The following is a 16,155-nucleotide window of genomic DNA, read 5'->3' as shown; positions in this document are numbered from 1 at the left end:
TCCCAATAAAATACACAAGGGAAATGGGGAGGGGGGAACATGGTCTCCGTTTGGTTCTCCCCCTCTTCTCTTAGAGGTGAACATTTTCTATTCAGTGTGTCCTTTGGGATCTTTGTACTACATTACTTTGGTTTACATGCTTTTATTAACACAAGTGTGTCTGTCATCAGGAGCAAACTGGTTCACGTGGGTTCACTTGTGGTTTACAGTGCTGTGCACCACAGCTCATGCGGCGTTTTCCTTAGTCACGTCAACATTTTAGACTTCAACTTCCATTTTTTTGTTTTTGTTGTTGTTGTTTGGTTGCTGATTTGTTTGGCTGCTTGCTGCTATTGGGGATTGAACGTAGGACCTGGTGCATGCTAGCCCTTCTACCACTGAACTACATCCCCAGAGACCAGAGTCCAACTTTGAAATAATCCAGTTATCAGCCTATACGTCACACCACCGTAACCAGGAACTCTGACCCACTGTGTACTCTGTCAGCTGCACTGTTCTGTGAAAAGCTTTATTTTCAAAAGCCTGTTTATAGACTTTAAAATGCCAGATGAAGCTAAGTATAATCTGACTTTGAGATACAGATGTAACTACAGTATTCCTATTCAAATATAAATGTAACTTAAGTCAAAAATTGGGGAGTCTTAGGTGTTGTGGTCTCTCATTCCAGCACTCAGGGGGCTGAGGCAGGTGGGTCAAAAGCCAGGGCTACATAGTAATTTCCAGGAAAGCCTGGGCTGTAAAAGAAATAGAAGGAAAAGGGAAAAGTGGGAAGGAGGGGGGGAGGGGGGAGGGGAAGCAAGCATGGGGAAATCAACCCAAGGTAGAAAGGATTTCTATGTGTAAAAGGCTACCTTTCCCTAAGGGTTTTGTTTTGTTTCAAGCACATACCCTCTGCCTCTTAAATCCCCTTTAGAGACTCTGAGAGTTACATGACCATAACTATTTTTTTCATTAGAAAGAAACAGCAAAACAAAATAAACCTTTCTAAGGCCTCTGAGCTGAAGTGAGAATTGGTAAATCATTGCATTCCTCAGACCAGGCGCGAAGGCAGGAAGAGAAGCTTGCATCTCCCAATGGCGAGCAACTGCTTGCTCTCCCTCTGCTAATAAATTACAGGCAGACTTGAACAGATGTCAGGCTGGCATTCGAAACCTAAAATATAGCTGAAAAGCAAGTTATGACTAATACAAGGAAAAAAGACGAATGTCAGAAACCTTCTTCTTTTTTTCAATCCCTCCCCCCCCCCCCCGCCGTTTTTTTTCAGATTTCAGATAAGCTCTTTAGCCTCAGGACTCTGTTTACAGAGCCCCGAGTTCGCAGAGATGTCTTAACCCCCATTTAAATTGCGATCTCTCCTCATGAGTAGGGGTGTGAAAATGCATTTTCAGAGTGTCAGTGTTTATGTTAATCTTAGCAAGAACTCCCTTTCTCCCAAATACGGCGTGCACAGAACCCTTGCCCTTTCTTCCCGTTTTATTTGCGCTGTTCTTAGCATGTGACCGGTGTCTGGGTGTGATCGAAAGGTTCCTTATCTTCTCTCATTCAGAGCAACTGCCGGCTCACTTATATCAGGGAAGAGTTGCTTTCCTCTTTATTTTCAAAAGAGATCTTAAACATGGAGGTTGGAAACGGGCTTAGCCAGGGAGGGTCAGGGAAAGGGAGACAAAAAAGAACACCCTGTCAGTTTCAAAGAGTGGGTGAGAAGTCCTTAGGAAGGGGCTTTCACCCCGGCATGGTAGCCTGGGTGCCCAGCGCCTACCTGTACCTGAAAGGCAGTCAATCTGCAACTGTGGGTCCCTATAGCCTCCCCCCAGCTCTCCACACACAGCACCTGCCCACGGGAGATATGAACCTTCTCCCAAGATGATGCTGTGAGCAGATGAGCGGCCTGTCAGCCGCTATTCCCCGCGCTCTTAAAAAGGATTTGCTCTTTGGCTCTAACATCTACAGCTTCAAGGCCATTGCCAGGGACGCTGAAAAATGAAGTTTCTTTGTAGAAACACCCTGTGCAACAAGGAGAAGTGAGGTGACTCATCACTCATTTACCCCAAGTACTCTCCACAAAACTGCATGCAAGGAGTGAGTGCGGTAAGTGTCTGAACAGGAACCGAGAACGCTCAAGGGCAGCCATTAACCACTGAGCTCACGCACCTTACCCTCCAAGGCTGGCCTCTGATGCTCGCACTACTCTGTCACACGAATGGTGGCACTGCTACCCTGTGGAGCCCGGACTGAAGGAGCAGCTGATTAAGCATCTGTCATCATGGGGCTGGGAGACAAGCTAACTTTTTGATGTTCAAAGGGTGTCAACTACAGGCTAGTTTTCAGCATTTCTAAGAATGACCTACACCACTTGGGTTTGAGTTAGCCTAATTGTCACAGACAAGACAAAAAAGGGGGGGAAGGGAAAGGAATAGACTGATTAGACACAATACCAGAATCTCCGCTGATGCTCGCCTTAACAGTCCTTTTCTACTCCCACACAACCCACCATCCCTCGGTCTCTAGAGCGTTATGTGGCTTGTTTTCTCTTTACAGATTTCCTTAGTTTTAATTCTATAACGAACATTTTAAAAAGCAGGAAGGCAGAGAGCAGGTACTCAGAGGCCCCTGAAGACAGAGACGCTGGGCTGGAGTCAGGGACGCTGCTGTTCTCACTGCGCTGCCTCACCTGTGTCTCTTGTTAAAGCCCTCGTCACCTCAGATCCCTTCACAATTTTCTCAATGTTTCTACATAAAGACATGATCATCAATCTCATAAACACAATGGCCGAAGAAAAGAAAACTACTAACATCTCAATTTTTAAATTAGAAATCTTAATACATATATATGTACATATGCAAAAAATCCAGTTGACATTCTTATTTCAAAGTAAGTGTAACTCCAGACTTTATAGGAAAGACAATTTGCTAAGTCCAAAATAAAGTTTTCTGCTTACAAACGCCTAATAATCTACATAAATTATTATTTCTTAAATATTTTTCTCATTTTAATTATTTAACTGATCATACACTGTCTATTAAAACCATGAAATATATTACTGAATTCATTTAGTGAACTAGAGTGTGAAAAAAAATCAACTCATTGTATTTCTACCTAGGAGAGTGAGGAAAACACAGAATACCCATAAGGAACACGTGCAATTTTATTTATATTTGGTTTGATTGTTTCAGCCTTTTGTGAAAGATCAAGGGGATATATGATTCCTATGTAGCAATTTTCACTTTTTACCAAGCCAAGTGGTAGCTGTGTCACCAAATTCTTCTTGGTGGGCAATGAAATTCTTTATTAAATTCCCCTAACATTTAAAGGAAAGAAATCCTCAATGAACCGCATCTCCCTAGAAGATAACTGTTTCTCTGACATCAACCCTGAATAGCAGAGCTTCCTTCTCAAAAAAGATGCACAGGCCTTTCCTTTAAAATAAAGAAAACAGCGAATTTTTTTGCTTTTTTTTCATTTATTTGTTATTTTGTTTTTAAATCAGTTCAAAGCCAAGGCTGCTTTACAGTAGGCTGCCATTTAAACTAAACTGGTAATATGTGCTTCTTGATAAAAGAAAGTCATGGCAGGGTGCTTTCAAAATGATAAAACTTATTATTATTATGTCTTAAAATGGTTTAAGTGTAGTGGAAAAACAAAGCCATAAAAAAGGCTCTGGAGAGCAGCACTAAGATTCAAATCAGCGATCCTCGGTCAGTAAGCACAAGTTCTCACAAACATCGCCTGAAACACATCAGACATAGATCTGATTCAAGGGTAACAACCTGCTCGATTGAACTTCAACTGAAAGGTAGCAGAATCACAAACCAGCTGCCGGGTTTGCTCCCTGATGCACTAACTGCAGCTCAGCCGCAGCGCCCGTGAGCAGGGTACACACAGGAAGCCAGCGCCTGAACCGGCTCCTCGGTACTGGGGAGCTATTTACAGTAACACACTCAGGGTACAGCTCCCTCCATGAGGAGCTGTCTCCCTACTTGTTGGCTGGACCTCACAAACACCAAAGACACAGAATCCTTACCCTCTCCCAGCTCTCAGACACAAAACCAGTAAAAACAGTCCACAAGAACAACATGCAACATTTAGAACCATCCCATGAACTCCGTTCTTACCTAAAATATATTTAAATAAATTTCTATGCCTTGATCAAAACACTTTAAGGATTTATTAGTTCTCAAAATATACTTTAAGGGGCAGTGAATGGCCACATTTCTTCTAACTTTCCAAATTACTGCATTTTTTTAAAAAATGGGTTTGGCCTTTGTATTTTCCAGATAAGAAGTATGTCACTGTCGTTTCAAGATGTATAAAACTGAGGTGATGAGGGTCTCTGTCATTTTGACTTAATCCAACTTTAAACTCGACCTTTACCCAGCGAACAGGTGTGTGCTATGCCTGTAATTTACCAGAGTAAGCAACCAGGCAGAAAAGCGGCCAGCCCGGCCAGCTAATGCAGCCCAGAGCTCGGTGCCTGGAAAGTAGCTCTCATCCACCATGATGAATACACTATTATCTCCCAGTAGCAATCTATAGAGAAAGAATGGGGGAGAGGGGACAGGACGCTTGTATTCCTCCAGCTTTTTGGATTCTGTTCTCACACTCGCTCTGCAAGAAGCTATTATGAATTCCTTTCTCAGATACTCCACTGCTCACATTCCAATCCAGCGCACGATACAGATATGAAAACAGCCCTGACAGTATTTCCACTAGGCAAAGAGAATCACTTCACACGGATAAATTAAATAAACCTTCAGGAGAAAGTGACAAATGAGGACAGTGCGGATTTCTCCACATGCGGCATGGAAACTCCCGTGTGTCTCCTGCATTTGTCTCTGGGGAGCAGACTTATCTAATTAAAAACCTTGCCAAGTATCCATTTACTAGACGTGAGGAAGTGCTGATGGGGCCCGTAAGGCACTGCAACACGAAGTAGCAGCCAGCATCGGCACGAGGTCCACAAGGATGGATAGTGACAGCTTGCCGGGTAAGTCGGACCCACAGTGGGGCTCCAGAATGAGACCATTTCTAAAACTACCCACACAAAGCACTGCAAGCTAACCAAATAAAATGGAGCAACAGTAAGCATTATTTCTATTATTTCCCCCAGTCCAGAAAATATTTCTGAGAGCTTTTCATGAAACTTAAGTTTTTGGGTTTTTTTTTTTAAGAAGTTGAAATTAGAAACACTTGTGTGGATTTGAGAACTCAGCTCAGAACTACTGAGAAGCGCGCCTCGTCAGCTGTGTGCTTCCCGAGTATCACCAGCCTTGGGTCAGAAACTCACCCATCTGCTCCACGATCTCTGGAGGGAATACCCGAGAAGCAAATGCTCGCCGGAAAATATCAGAAAACTCCTTATCCAGACCGCCGATCCCCATTTTCTCAAAGTTCCAGTCAGGATTGATGATCGACTGGCGATTTTCCTTGGTTTTAGCTTTGCCTGTGTCAAATAAACACAAAGTTGTGAAACAAACAGAGGATTCCGGATAAAAAGGGTAGATGCCCCCGGACCTCCTCAGTGACCACACGGCTGCTAAAGCAGACGGCCCACGCATGGCTGATCTCTCTAGAGAGAAGGGTAAGACTGACTTACCTATCTTGTCTGCTCTCCATTCAGGGTCAGTAACAAGCTTGCAAAACCAACTAAACTCATGCTAGTCTGGTCTATCTGTGATCAGTCCACAGAACTCCATCTCAGTAACCTTTAATCCAACCAAATGAACTTAGCTGATGAAAGGAAACGGCACACATATCTGATGTAAATTCCAGTAGCTCCAGGAAAGCTGCTGAGGGCGAGCACTCACTCACAGTTGCTGCTAAGTGTACAGAAGACGTTTGTATTTACCTAGAATAGTCAAACAGCCTGACATGTGTGGAATGAGTTTGATGTCTTTTGTCACACGTAACACAAAAATCTAAAAACATTCTGAAGGCTTTCAGGGACTGCGAAAGTTACACTTACAAATTCTCTCATAAAGATAAAAATTATTTCATTTAAATGTGAGAGCGCCACCTAAAGTAGCTCAAGAGAACCACACCTATTCCAGACATAAAGAACAAGGTACCCTAGCACACTGTAAACAAAGGGGGTAGCATAGATTTTATAAAGTTGAGGAAGAAAATATCACACTAAAAAAAAAATCTGTAGATAATAATTTTCTGGTTAGAGTTTTGCAGATTTAAGATTTCCTTTAGTCTTTAGAAGGGAATCAAAAATATTTTACTTATACTCTACTGCCCTCTTGTGGTCAAACGTACTGCATGCCAAATTACTGCAATTTCATGTTCCAACAAAAATCACATCTCCAAAGTTATTTGAAAACACTTACACAGTCCAAAAGTTACAGAATTGCCTTGAGATAAGACATTTTAACAAAAAGCATAAAAACAGAAAATACAAGTAAATCACATCATAAATATCCAGTAATTGGAAATTACAATAAATCCTTCATAAAAATTGTATATATGTGGGTATTAAAATTATTTATATTTGAGAGCCTTGAAACACGTTAAGCGAAAAAATCAAATTAAGGGTTACTGATGTGGCTTGGGGAATTAAGGAGCTTGTAGCCAGACAACCTGTATTTGATCCCCATGACTCACACGGTGGAAGGAAAGAACTGGCTCTTGAAAGCATCCTCTGGCCTCCATATATGTACCATGACACATGTGTCCAAACACATATACCCACACATAATAATAACATAAGGTAAATTATAAAATAATAGAAAAATAAAGTCAAATTAAGGATGTGAGTTGCATTTCAGTGAGTGTTTATCCATAGAGGCATGGTGGCATACGCCTTCAGTCCTGGCATGTGGAGCACTCAGAGCAGGGGGCTTACAAGTCCAGTGCATGTCTGGGCCAGCATCAGAGCTCAGCAGTTAAGACCATACACTGCTCTAGCAGGGACCTGAGCTCGGTTCCCAGCACTCATGCTGAACCGCTCATAACCACCTGCGACTCCAGTTCCAGGGGATCTGATGCCATCCCCTGGCCCCTACAGACCACACACATGAGACACACACACACACAAAACATAAAAGAGAAGCAGCAATAGAGACTGGTAAATTACTGATTAAAAAAAATAGCAACAACCCACATTTAAACGAAGCTAAGTAACTTTGGGCACAACTGTTCAGCCAATGAGAAATTTCACTGTTCTATTGGGACAGACACAAACATAATTATGTCAACCATAAATTCGAGTTAGCACATCATTATTTAAATGAGTTGCTATTCTTGGAGATTAAACTGCATCATTTTAGCATATCAAAGTAAGGCCAGTAAACAAGTGCCAAATCCACTGGGAGGAGTCTAAGCACACACTCATCGCAGTCACTAAAGAACAAGGATGGTGTTTCATGGAACACAGCAATCAGCCAAGGGGCCGGCAGTGCTGAAGGTCACAAAAGCTAACTCTAACTCTGAGAAGGTGTCAGAGGTGGAAAGACTCTCACAGAACAACTCTATGGAGTGCGGAAGACCCCAAATGAGACCCTGAAACAGAGAGAGGCCCCAAAAGGGAAAACTTGGTGAAATCCAAGAAAGACAGATCTCCGGGGGGGGGGGGTGGGGGGGGGCAGCAACAAATCCATGTGAACTTGTCGTCAGCTTTGGTAACTGTATTCTAAGATGCTGATACAAGGGGAAACCGGGAAAGACTACAGGGATCCTCTGAGCTACTTTTACAAATCTGTGAGCCTAAAATGATCTCAGAATTTCAAAACTAAAAAATTTTATTGTTTTTTTAATCACTTTTGATATGGCTATGAGAAAAGGAAATTAAAATATGCTTGTGCGTTTCACATTCTATTTGTTGGACCGAGCGCTCCAGGCGAAGGCTTTGGACCTTGTGTCAGCACATCTGCCAGCAGAGGCCTGACTCTGGGATAAACCTTCAGGGAGGGGTCCCTCTTCTTTCCCACGAGTCACATGTAATAGCAGAGACATCTCAGCTTCATTTGCGGTTTCCTAAAACTGTGATCTTACCAATAAGATTGAGCGATGAATTTTCTGCTTTTTCAAATGCAACTTGACTGTTTCCAACAACCAGTCCTACTTCAATCTGCACAGAAAGATGATAATTAGTGGGCTACAGACATCCCAAAGCAAGGTTAGACACGTGGGGAAAGGAAGTATTTCCGTGCAAAGCAAATCGTCCAGCCAGTCATCTGAGTTACATGTGCTTTTCTCAAGGTTACTTTCGACAACTCCTACATGGCAATGTCTGCACCTTTACAGTTATGTTCTCCTGGATTATAATAAATATCTGCATTCAACTAAGATCAGAAGTACAAATGATGGGAGCTAGAGAGAAGGCTCAATGGTTAAGAATACTGGTTGATCTTCCAAAGGTCCTGAGTCCAGTTCCCAGCACCCACATGGTGGCTCACAGCCATTTATAATGGGATTTGATGCCCTCTACAGGCATTCAGTTGTACACACAGACAGAGCATTCATATAAATAAATAAATCTTTTTTAAAAACTGCAAATTACAAGTTAGGTATGCTTTAATTTCTATTTCAGTAGCAATGATAGCTATACCCAACAGTGAGGCCTTAGCACAGAGGTTCTCAACCTGGGGGTCGTACACTAGAAATTTATGATTCATAACAGAAGCAAAATGACAGTTTTGAAGTAGCAACAAAATAATGTTATAGTTGGGGTCACCACAACATGAGGAACTGTACTAAAGGGGCAGCATTAGGAAGGTTGAGAGCCACTGGGCTAGTAGCTCGGAGGGAAGAATGCACACTATGACAAGCTTATGCACAGGAGGATGCCCGGAACCCACCAGGCTGCTCAAGTCCCACCAGAAAGAGCCTATAAAGCACTAGGAATAAAGCTTACCTTCTGCCTTTTGCCTGACGCAGGCTCTCCCTTCAGGATGCTAGGGTCCATGGCTTCAATGTCCTTCACCAGTAACCCAAAAAGTTTATCATTGAAGCTAAAGACAAGCTGTGAAGAGAAGAAGTAATAGGAGGAAAATTACCTCATGCCACGATGGGCTTCTTGCCACAACACTAAGGTTTTCCAAAGGCAAAAAACCAGTTTTCTTTGGAATATCCCTCTCAGTTTCTGCTCCTCGGTCACAGCACTCATGACCCAAATGATAGGAAAAGGGGACTCATGTGCATTAGTATGATAGGAGGTGACATAGTCAACACTTAAACACTTGGGAAACTACTAGTAAGAAAGCTGAGATCCAGCCGGGCAATAGAGGCACACGCTTCTACTGCCAGCACTTGGGAGAGAGAGGCAGGTCGATCTCTGTGAGTTCAAGGCCAGCCTGGTCTGCAGAGTGAGGTCCAGGACAGCCAAGGCTACACAGAGAAACCCTGTCTCAAAACAACAACAATAACAACAACAACCAAGCCAGCATCAATTCAGAAACAGGTTAAGCACCAGGGCTGAGGCCCAATAAATGACAGCACCAAATAAAGCGTGGATCTGTAATTCAAAAGTTGCTTTTCCTATAACTAATACAAAACGCTTGCCACACAAGTGGGGGCAGCTCTGAAAGCTTACTCACTCATTTACCAAGTATCTGTACAGTACTTGCTAGAGGACAGGCCTCTCTTAAATGCTGAAGTGACTCTGCTATCACAACTACTGCAAGGAACAGTGACTGGGTGGGGTCGGATGAGTTTTTTTCTTTGCTTTCTCAAGTATTTTCTTTCATGGCGTATTGACGTCTACATGTGTTTGGGTTTTAAATTATTATAAACATCACATAATTTCTTAGAATGGTATCTTAAGATAACAAAGCTATAATCAAAGGCTAAAACTCACAATCAGAATACAATTATACTCAAAATATCTAGGAATCCCGAAGGAATACAGCATATCCAAAAACAAAACAAACAAAGAAACCACAGCAATGCACAGCAATCAACAGCCAGACAGCGAGGTAGCGTCCAGTGCTTCCAGACCACCTAACAAACAGCAGTGCTTGAGTGTGGCAGCGGGTTTCTTCCATCTGTGGGCATTGTTTTCGTCTGTTTCAATTAGAAAGTTCTACAGCAGCAGAAGCTGTGTCTATTCCGTTCCCTGCTGATCTGCCATGCCAAAAATAGTGACTGGGACATACTTTGTGCTATTAATTATTTACTACACGCTTTTCTATGTCCCTGGCTGTGCATCTTCTCTGAACCTAAAATTTCTCCTTTGGGAGGAACTCAGACAAAAAAATCTAAGGTTCATTCTAATTCTAATGTTTTCTTCTTTTGGGGTTTTTGTTTTGTTTATTTGCATTTTGAGGTTTTTTTTCTTTTTCTTTTCTTTCTTTCTTTCTTTCTTTCTTTCTTTTTTTTTCTTTTTTTTTTTTTTGATACAGGGTCTCACTATGTAGCTCTGGCTGTTTTGTAACTCTTTGTAGACCAGGCTGGCTTCGAACTCAGAGCTCCTCTTGTCTGTCTCCTGAGTGCTGGAATTAAAGGTGTGTGACACTATGCCCAGTTAATTATAATGTTTTCATTAAAAATACATTGTATTTTGTTCCTGTGTGTGTCACTATGTCCAGTTAATCATAATGTTTTCATTAAAAATACATTGTATTTTGTTCCTGTACATTAGTTTGATACCACAATATATGAAAATTTTAAACCGCTATCCTTCCATATTTATCCAGGAAAAAAATGAAATAAAAGTAACACTGCATTTGCCCCACTAGCTCTTGTCTTCTGCCCACACCTCCTCAGCAATCTCCTGAGACAGAGACCGGTCGCAGGGCAGTCTAGGTACATCAGTAGCCATGGTGATACTGACAACCAGCAATACCAGGTGCTTTGCTCCCAGGATCCCACTATTTACTTTTGAGGACCCAAAGAGCTTATGTTTACATGGAATGTACCTACCGAGATTTACCATACTAGAGATTAGAAGAAAAACTAACATATCCATTTAAAATAAAATCACTTTCTGAAACAAAAAACTGTGAGGGCAAAAGTGGTGCTGTCCCACTTTTGCAAATCCCTCTCCTGCCTGGCTTACTGGACAGCCGGATGCTTCTGTCTGCTCCGGCAGTCAGGGCACTGACTAACACACACTGATTGCTGCAGAACTGCACCAAACTCATGCAGCAGAGGAACAGAAAGATGGCAAACAACCATAGTACGTTAGAGAAGTCATTTCGACTTCGTAGGTCCTCTGAAAAGGACTCGCCTGCATGGGTCTCCCAGCAACATGTGAGGACCGTGGCTGTGGAGCGGCGGCTGAGAAAGAGCTGCAGAATAACTGAGACAGACACGAAGGCAGGTGTGGTGGTTCACGCCTGTCAGCTCAGCATCTGCGTGGGGGAAGCTTTTGGGTTGAGTTTAGGGTCAGCCTGGGCTACATAGCAAGAACCCTGTTTTCAAAACACAAAATTACAAATAAGACTAACAGTAAGGGCAAAAGGGCTACAATTATTTACCTGCATAAACAATGTATGAATTCATATTCTTTTTATTTTTTTTGAGACAGGATCTTGTGGAACCCTGGCTGGTCTCAAATTTGCTGCGTAACTGAGAATGACCTTGATCTCCGGATCCTCTACTGTCCAAGTGCTGGGATCACAGACCTAACCCATCATGCCTGGCTTTAGGTGGTGCTAGGGCTAGTGATAGAACCCAGGGCTTCGTGCATGGGAAGCATTCTCCAACCGAGCACACTTTTGGTTAAAAGAATATTTTTCCTAAATTAATCATCTGCTATTAACTAAAGCATAAAAAAGCAACACTGGTAAATGTTCTCAGTGAGGGACTAAGCTTTGGGGTCTCTATGATGAATTTGATAATATACATACAAAGCTTTCTTAAAAATCTTGGGGAGTCCAGCCTCCACCAGAAGTTCTGACATACTACGTGTGTGCAGGTCCATGTGTGTGCAGGCGTGCATGCACATATGTGTGGAAGCCAGAGATCAACTCCAAGCCTTGCTCTCCATCTTGCTTTTTCCACCTTATTCTCGAGCCGGGGTCTCTCACTGAACCTGGAGCTCACTGATCTGGCTAGGCAGCTGGTGGGGGCCTCCAGGGATGCTCTGTCTCTGCCTCCCTGGGGGTGGGGTTAGGAACAAGTATGGTCATCCCATCACTTCCAGCTTTTTGCCTGGACACTAAGGGTCAAACTCAGGCCTTCAGCCTTGCTTACCGGGTCCTGTACTGACTGAGCGATCTCCCCAGCCCTGCTCTTCTACAGAAACATGCTAGTGACACAGGAAGATACCCAGAAACGAATCTCAGGTCCCACAGCAAGAAGAGAAAAATATCTCTACTGTGTTCCCAAATTTACAGGAAGAAAAACTGTTGTGCCTATATATGACATCTTAACACAAAATCTAAAATCAAAAATTTTTTTTCAATTTACGTGCATGTGCATGTGTGCCATACGCAGGCACCCTTGGACACCAGAAGGCAGCAGGGGATCTGGATCTGGAGGTGGCTGTGAGTTGTCTGAAATGGGTGCTGGGAACTAAACTTGCATTCCTGCAGAAGAGCAGCCAGTGCTCTGAACTGTTGGGCCATTTCTCTGGCTTCCTAAATCTGAGTAAAGGTTTCTCTCTCTTTCTGTTTTTGTTTTTGTTTTTCAAGACAGGGTTTCTCTGTGTAACCATCCTAGTTGTCCTGGAACTCACTCTGTAGACCAGGCTGACCTCAAACTTGCTGAGATTCGCCTGCCTCTGCCTCCCGAGTGCTGGGGTTAAAAGCGTGCGCCACCACTGCCTGGCATGAAATCTTTCCTAAACAGACTCCTATTGGCTCAGTAAACTCACTCCTCAGTTTGCATGGGACATTTCCTATGAAAACTAAGCTCCTCTTAGTTCTTCCAAAGCAGAATTCTGGCCATCGGCGAGCATTCAGATGTCTACAAAGTGTCTACCTGCTGTCCCACTGAGAAGGCCTGGTTGTTGAACTGCTGGATGAATTCTGCTGCCATCTTGTCGGTGTCATAGGGGTTGGAGTCGATGTTCTTCTTCTGCAGAAAGTCAATCTCGATGGTCATAGTGCCAATGCACTGCTTGGCTTTGTCAAACGAGTACAAGGCGACTAGGAGAAAAAGGAACATTCCTTAAGAACCACAGGAACACCAGAAACTTGGGTTTCTAGTTACAGAGAGTTCAGCACGAGGGAATATAGCAGTACTTGACCAAAAGGGAGCTTTATGTAGGCTTCACCGGAGGAACACGCTAGCACAGACCTAAAAATCAATAGCCAGAGATTTCCTTACTCACCTGAGTTAAGAAGAAACGATTAAACGATACTCTCCCTTACCTTTGACCCCTCATCCCTCCATGACAAAGAAAAAAAAATCACATCTCTCTTCACAGTTCCAACACCACCTCCTCCTCAAAGAGGACACAGCGACAGGATGGGTGGCCCCCGTGGAGTTGGCGCAGCATGTGGTTACCAAAGATGATTTTTGTTTGATCTAAGAACATGCTACCATGAGAGAGGTGGGAAGATTCCTTGCCCTAAGAAAATAAGAGGCAGCGGGAGAAAAAAATGGGGGGGGGGGGGTGGCGGTTTTAAGAAATGATGTTTCCCAGGGGTTTTTTCCTGTGAGGTAAGGGCTAAATTACACTCCTTTATAACACTGCAAGTGTGTTTACAGAGCACCCACAGGATCCAGGAGCTGTAGCCATACGCCTACAATCCAGAAGACAAGCACATAGAAAGCTCTGAGTAAGAAAAGTCCTGCTTAGGCCTAGGGAGAGTTTTAAACTGGCTTCTACGCTATAATGCCATGAACTTAAATATTAAAAAAGCACTACATATAATTTTATATTATACAATAACTATTCAGCCCCAAATGCTTAGCTGTAGAACACAAAGTTTATATATCATATTGCACAGATAAGTAGAACTGGAACTTAAAACTATATATCTCAATGATACATAATTGTAAAGAAGCATTTTCAGAGAAAAAAAAAGGCTGAATTTTAAATCAGCTTGTGCATATCTATATGTGCCAGTTTCTAAACAAACTTTTAAAGCAAAAGCTATTACACTATAGCATCTGATATTGGAAGCACAAGGAAAAGCAGAAAAGCTACCCAGGAAAGCCCAAAGAAACTTTTTCATTTGACTTTCCCCAAAAGGTCAATTTGTTCATGCCCAGTAAGAGCCCAGCCCTGCTCTTCAGTGAGGCTAAGGTATGTGGACTTCTTTCTCATGTTCCCTGAAGGCCCCCAAGAACACAATGGAAGTGCTTTCAATCAGTTGCCTCTGCGTTGACTTGGCTCCACCCCTCTACAATATACCTGCCTATGCCTTGCCTAATGCCCTGAGTCTGCAGGTCTCTAGGCCCTGGAGCTGTGCACATGTGTAACATGGGTTAGCCATGCTCATTCTCTAATCTGCTTGTGGAATTTTTGTGTAGGAGGTTCTTCTTTCTATGTGTTGCTTTCATTGGTCAAATAAAGAAACTGCCTTGGCCTTTTGATAGGGCAGAAACTTAGGTAGGTGGGGAAAAGAGAACTGAATGCTGGGAAGAAGGCAGACAGAGAGAGCCGCCATGGAGTCACCAGAGTCAGAGATGCTAAATCTTTCCCGGTAAGCCATGACCTCGTGGTGACATACAGATTATTAGAAATGGGTTGAATCAAGATGTGAGAGTTAGTCAATAAGAGGCTAGAGCTAATGGGTCAGGCAGTAATTAAATTAATACAATTTCTTTGTGGTTATTTTGGGGGTTAAGCTAGTCGGGTGGCAGTACACAGCCTACAGCTTGCCCTACAACATGTTGGCACCCCAGAATTTATGCTTGGAAGAGTAACTATAACAGTAACAATAAAGTAACAATAATAAATAAGAGTAACAATAAACAGTTAGAATATGAAATTTTGACGTTCCACTGTGAGAGCCAAATTTACATTTTAAGTTTTAATGACCATGCCATAGAGACCCATGAAACAAAAATACCTCTGATCTGCAAGCCCCTTGCTCAAGGACAGAGAGTTCCTGAAATGCTATAGGCTATTTTTATGGGAGATAACAAGCCACATGTTTTTACTTCCCTAAACAAGTTTGTTTGGCCCATCTGCATTGGATGTGTTTGGTCACATGTGGACAGGAGGGACGTAGGCAGGGAATAATGTCAGAGTATTTGCTTGTCCATGATTGGACCTGATGGGAAATGCAAAGAATTTTGTTTTCCTTCTGAAGCCCCTGCCATACTTGGTTCTGGGCCATTTCCCAGGAACTTGGGTATGGACCTAGTCAAAGCCCATCTACTTGGACAATATTTAATTAAAGATTGCTTCAAATTTAGCTATAAACTGTGTCTTATTCTTGACTGGTGGGATTAACATTTTCTGAAGGCCCCAGTGAGATTTGGACCATCTACCCAAATTCTAAAGCTGGACCTTCACTCCAGACTCCAGGGTGGAGAGGCTGCTTCAGGAGGCACTTGCCTTGAGACAGTCCAATGCTCCAAGGCTGCCTTCAATTAGTGAATTATCAGAGTCCACTTCCATGTTGAGAAGCAAAGCAAGCATCTATGGAGGCCTCCTGGTGAGTCATAGACTGGTTCTGTTTTGTGGGATTCCCTATCTGGATGTAGACAGGACTTGACAGGACCCCAATATTCTCCCCTCCAGGGCATATAGTGAGATGTCACCCACCCATCTGGTTATGGTTGGAAAGTTTTGTTTCCCAAGGAAAGTTTCATTTGTCTTGTTGGAAAATTTGTCTGTCTATTTCTGAAGAAAGTTGTGTATGCTTGTTTGATTGGAAAGTTTTGTGGTTTTTGTTTTTGTTTTTGTTTTTTTGAGACAGTGTTTCTCTGTAGCTTTGGAGTATGTCCTGGAACTAGCTCTTATAGACCAGGCTGGCCTTGAACTCACAGATGTCCACCTGCCTCTGCCTCCCAAGTGCTGGGATTAAAGGCGTGTGCCACCATCGCCCGGCAGTTGGAAAGTTTGTCTCTGCATTTTCTGATGTATCCATAAGTTTCATTGCATTGGCTGTCTTGTTGGAAAGTTCTGTCTGTTTTTCATGAGAGCTATGTCTGTTTTGTTAAAGAGTTTTGCCTGTGTTTTCTGGTGTGTCCGTAGGTTTTCTGTTGCAAGCAGGAGCTGAGACAGAAACGGGTTGGATGTTTTTGCTGTCTCTGTTGCCAACAGCAGTCAGTTGCTACCACTGCCACTGCTGCATTTATAGCCCAGGATT

General features: G+C 42.9%; 1 protein-coding gene across 1 annotated transcript in view; it reads right to left on the bottom strand.

Moving 5' to 3' along the window:
• The window catches only part of Nsf (N-ethylmaleimide sensitive factor, vesicle fusing ATPase), a 142,409-nt gene that overhangs the window by 83,996 nt on the left and 42,258 nt on the right, over window positions 1-16,155 (bottom strand). Inside the window, exons 5-8 of the mRNA XM_048445892.3 lie at window positions 12,866-13,032; window positions 8,856-8,963; window positions 7,994-8,069; window positions 5,286-5,441 (exon numbers count right to left, since the gene is read on the bottom strand). Of these exons, the coding sequence (XP_048301849.1) occupies window positions 5,286-5,441; window positions 7,994-8,069; window positions 8,856-8,963; window positions 12,866-13,032 (507 nt within the window). The remainder of the gene's footprint in view (window positions 1-5,285; window positions 5,442-7,993; window positions 8,070-8,855; window positions 8,964-12,865; window positions 13,033-16,155) is intronic.

The sequence above is a fragment of the Myodes glareolus genome, chromosome 9, assembly GCF_982192425.1.
Source record: "Myodes glareolus chromosome 9, mMyoGla1.1, whole genome shotgun sequence".
NCBI lineage: Eukaryota > Metazoa > Chordata > Mammalia > Rodentia > Cricetidae > Myodes > Myodes glareolus.
Note: the sequence above shows the minus strand (reverse complement) of the source record. Positions and strands in the feature narration are given on the sequence as shown.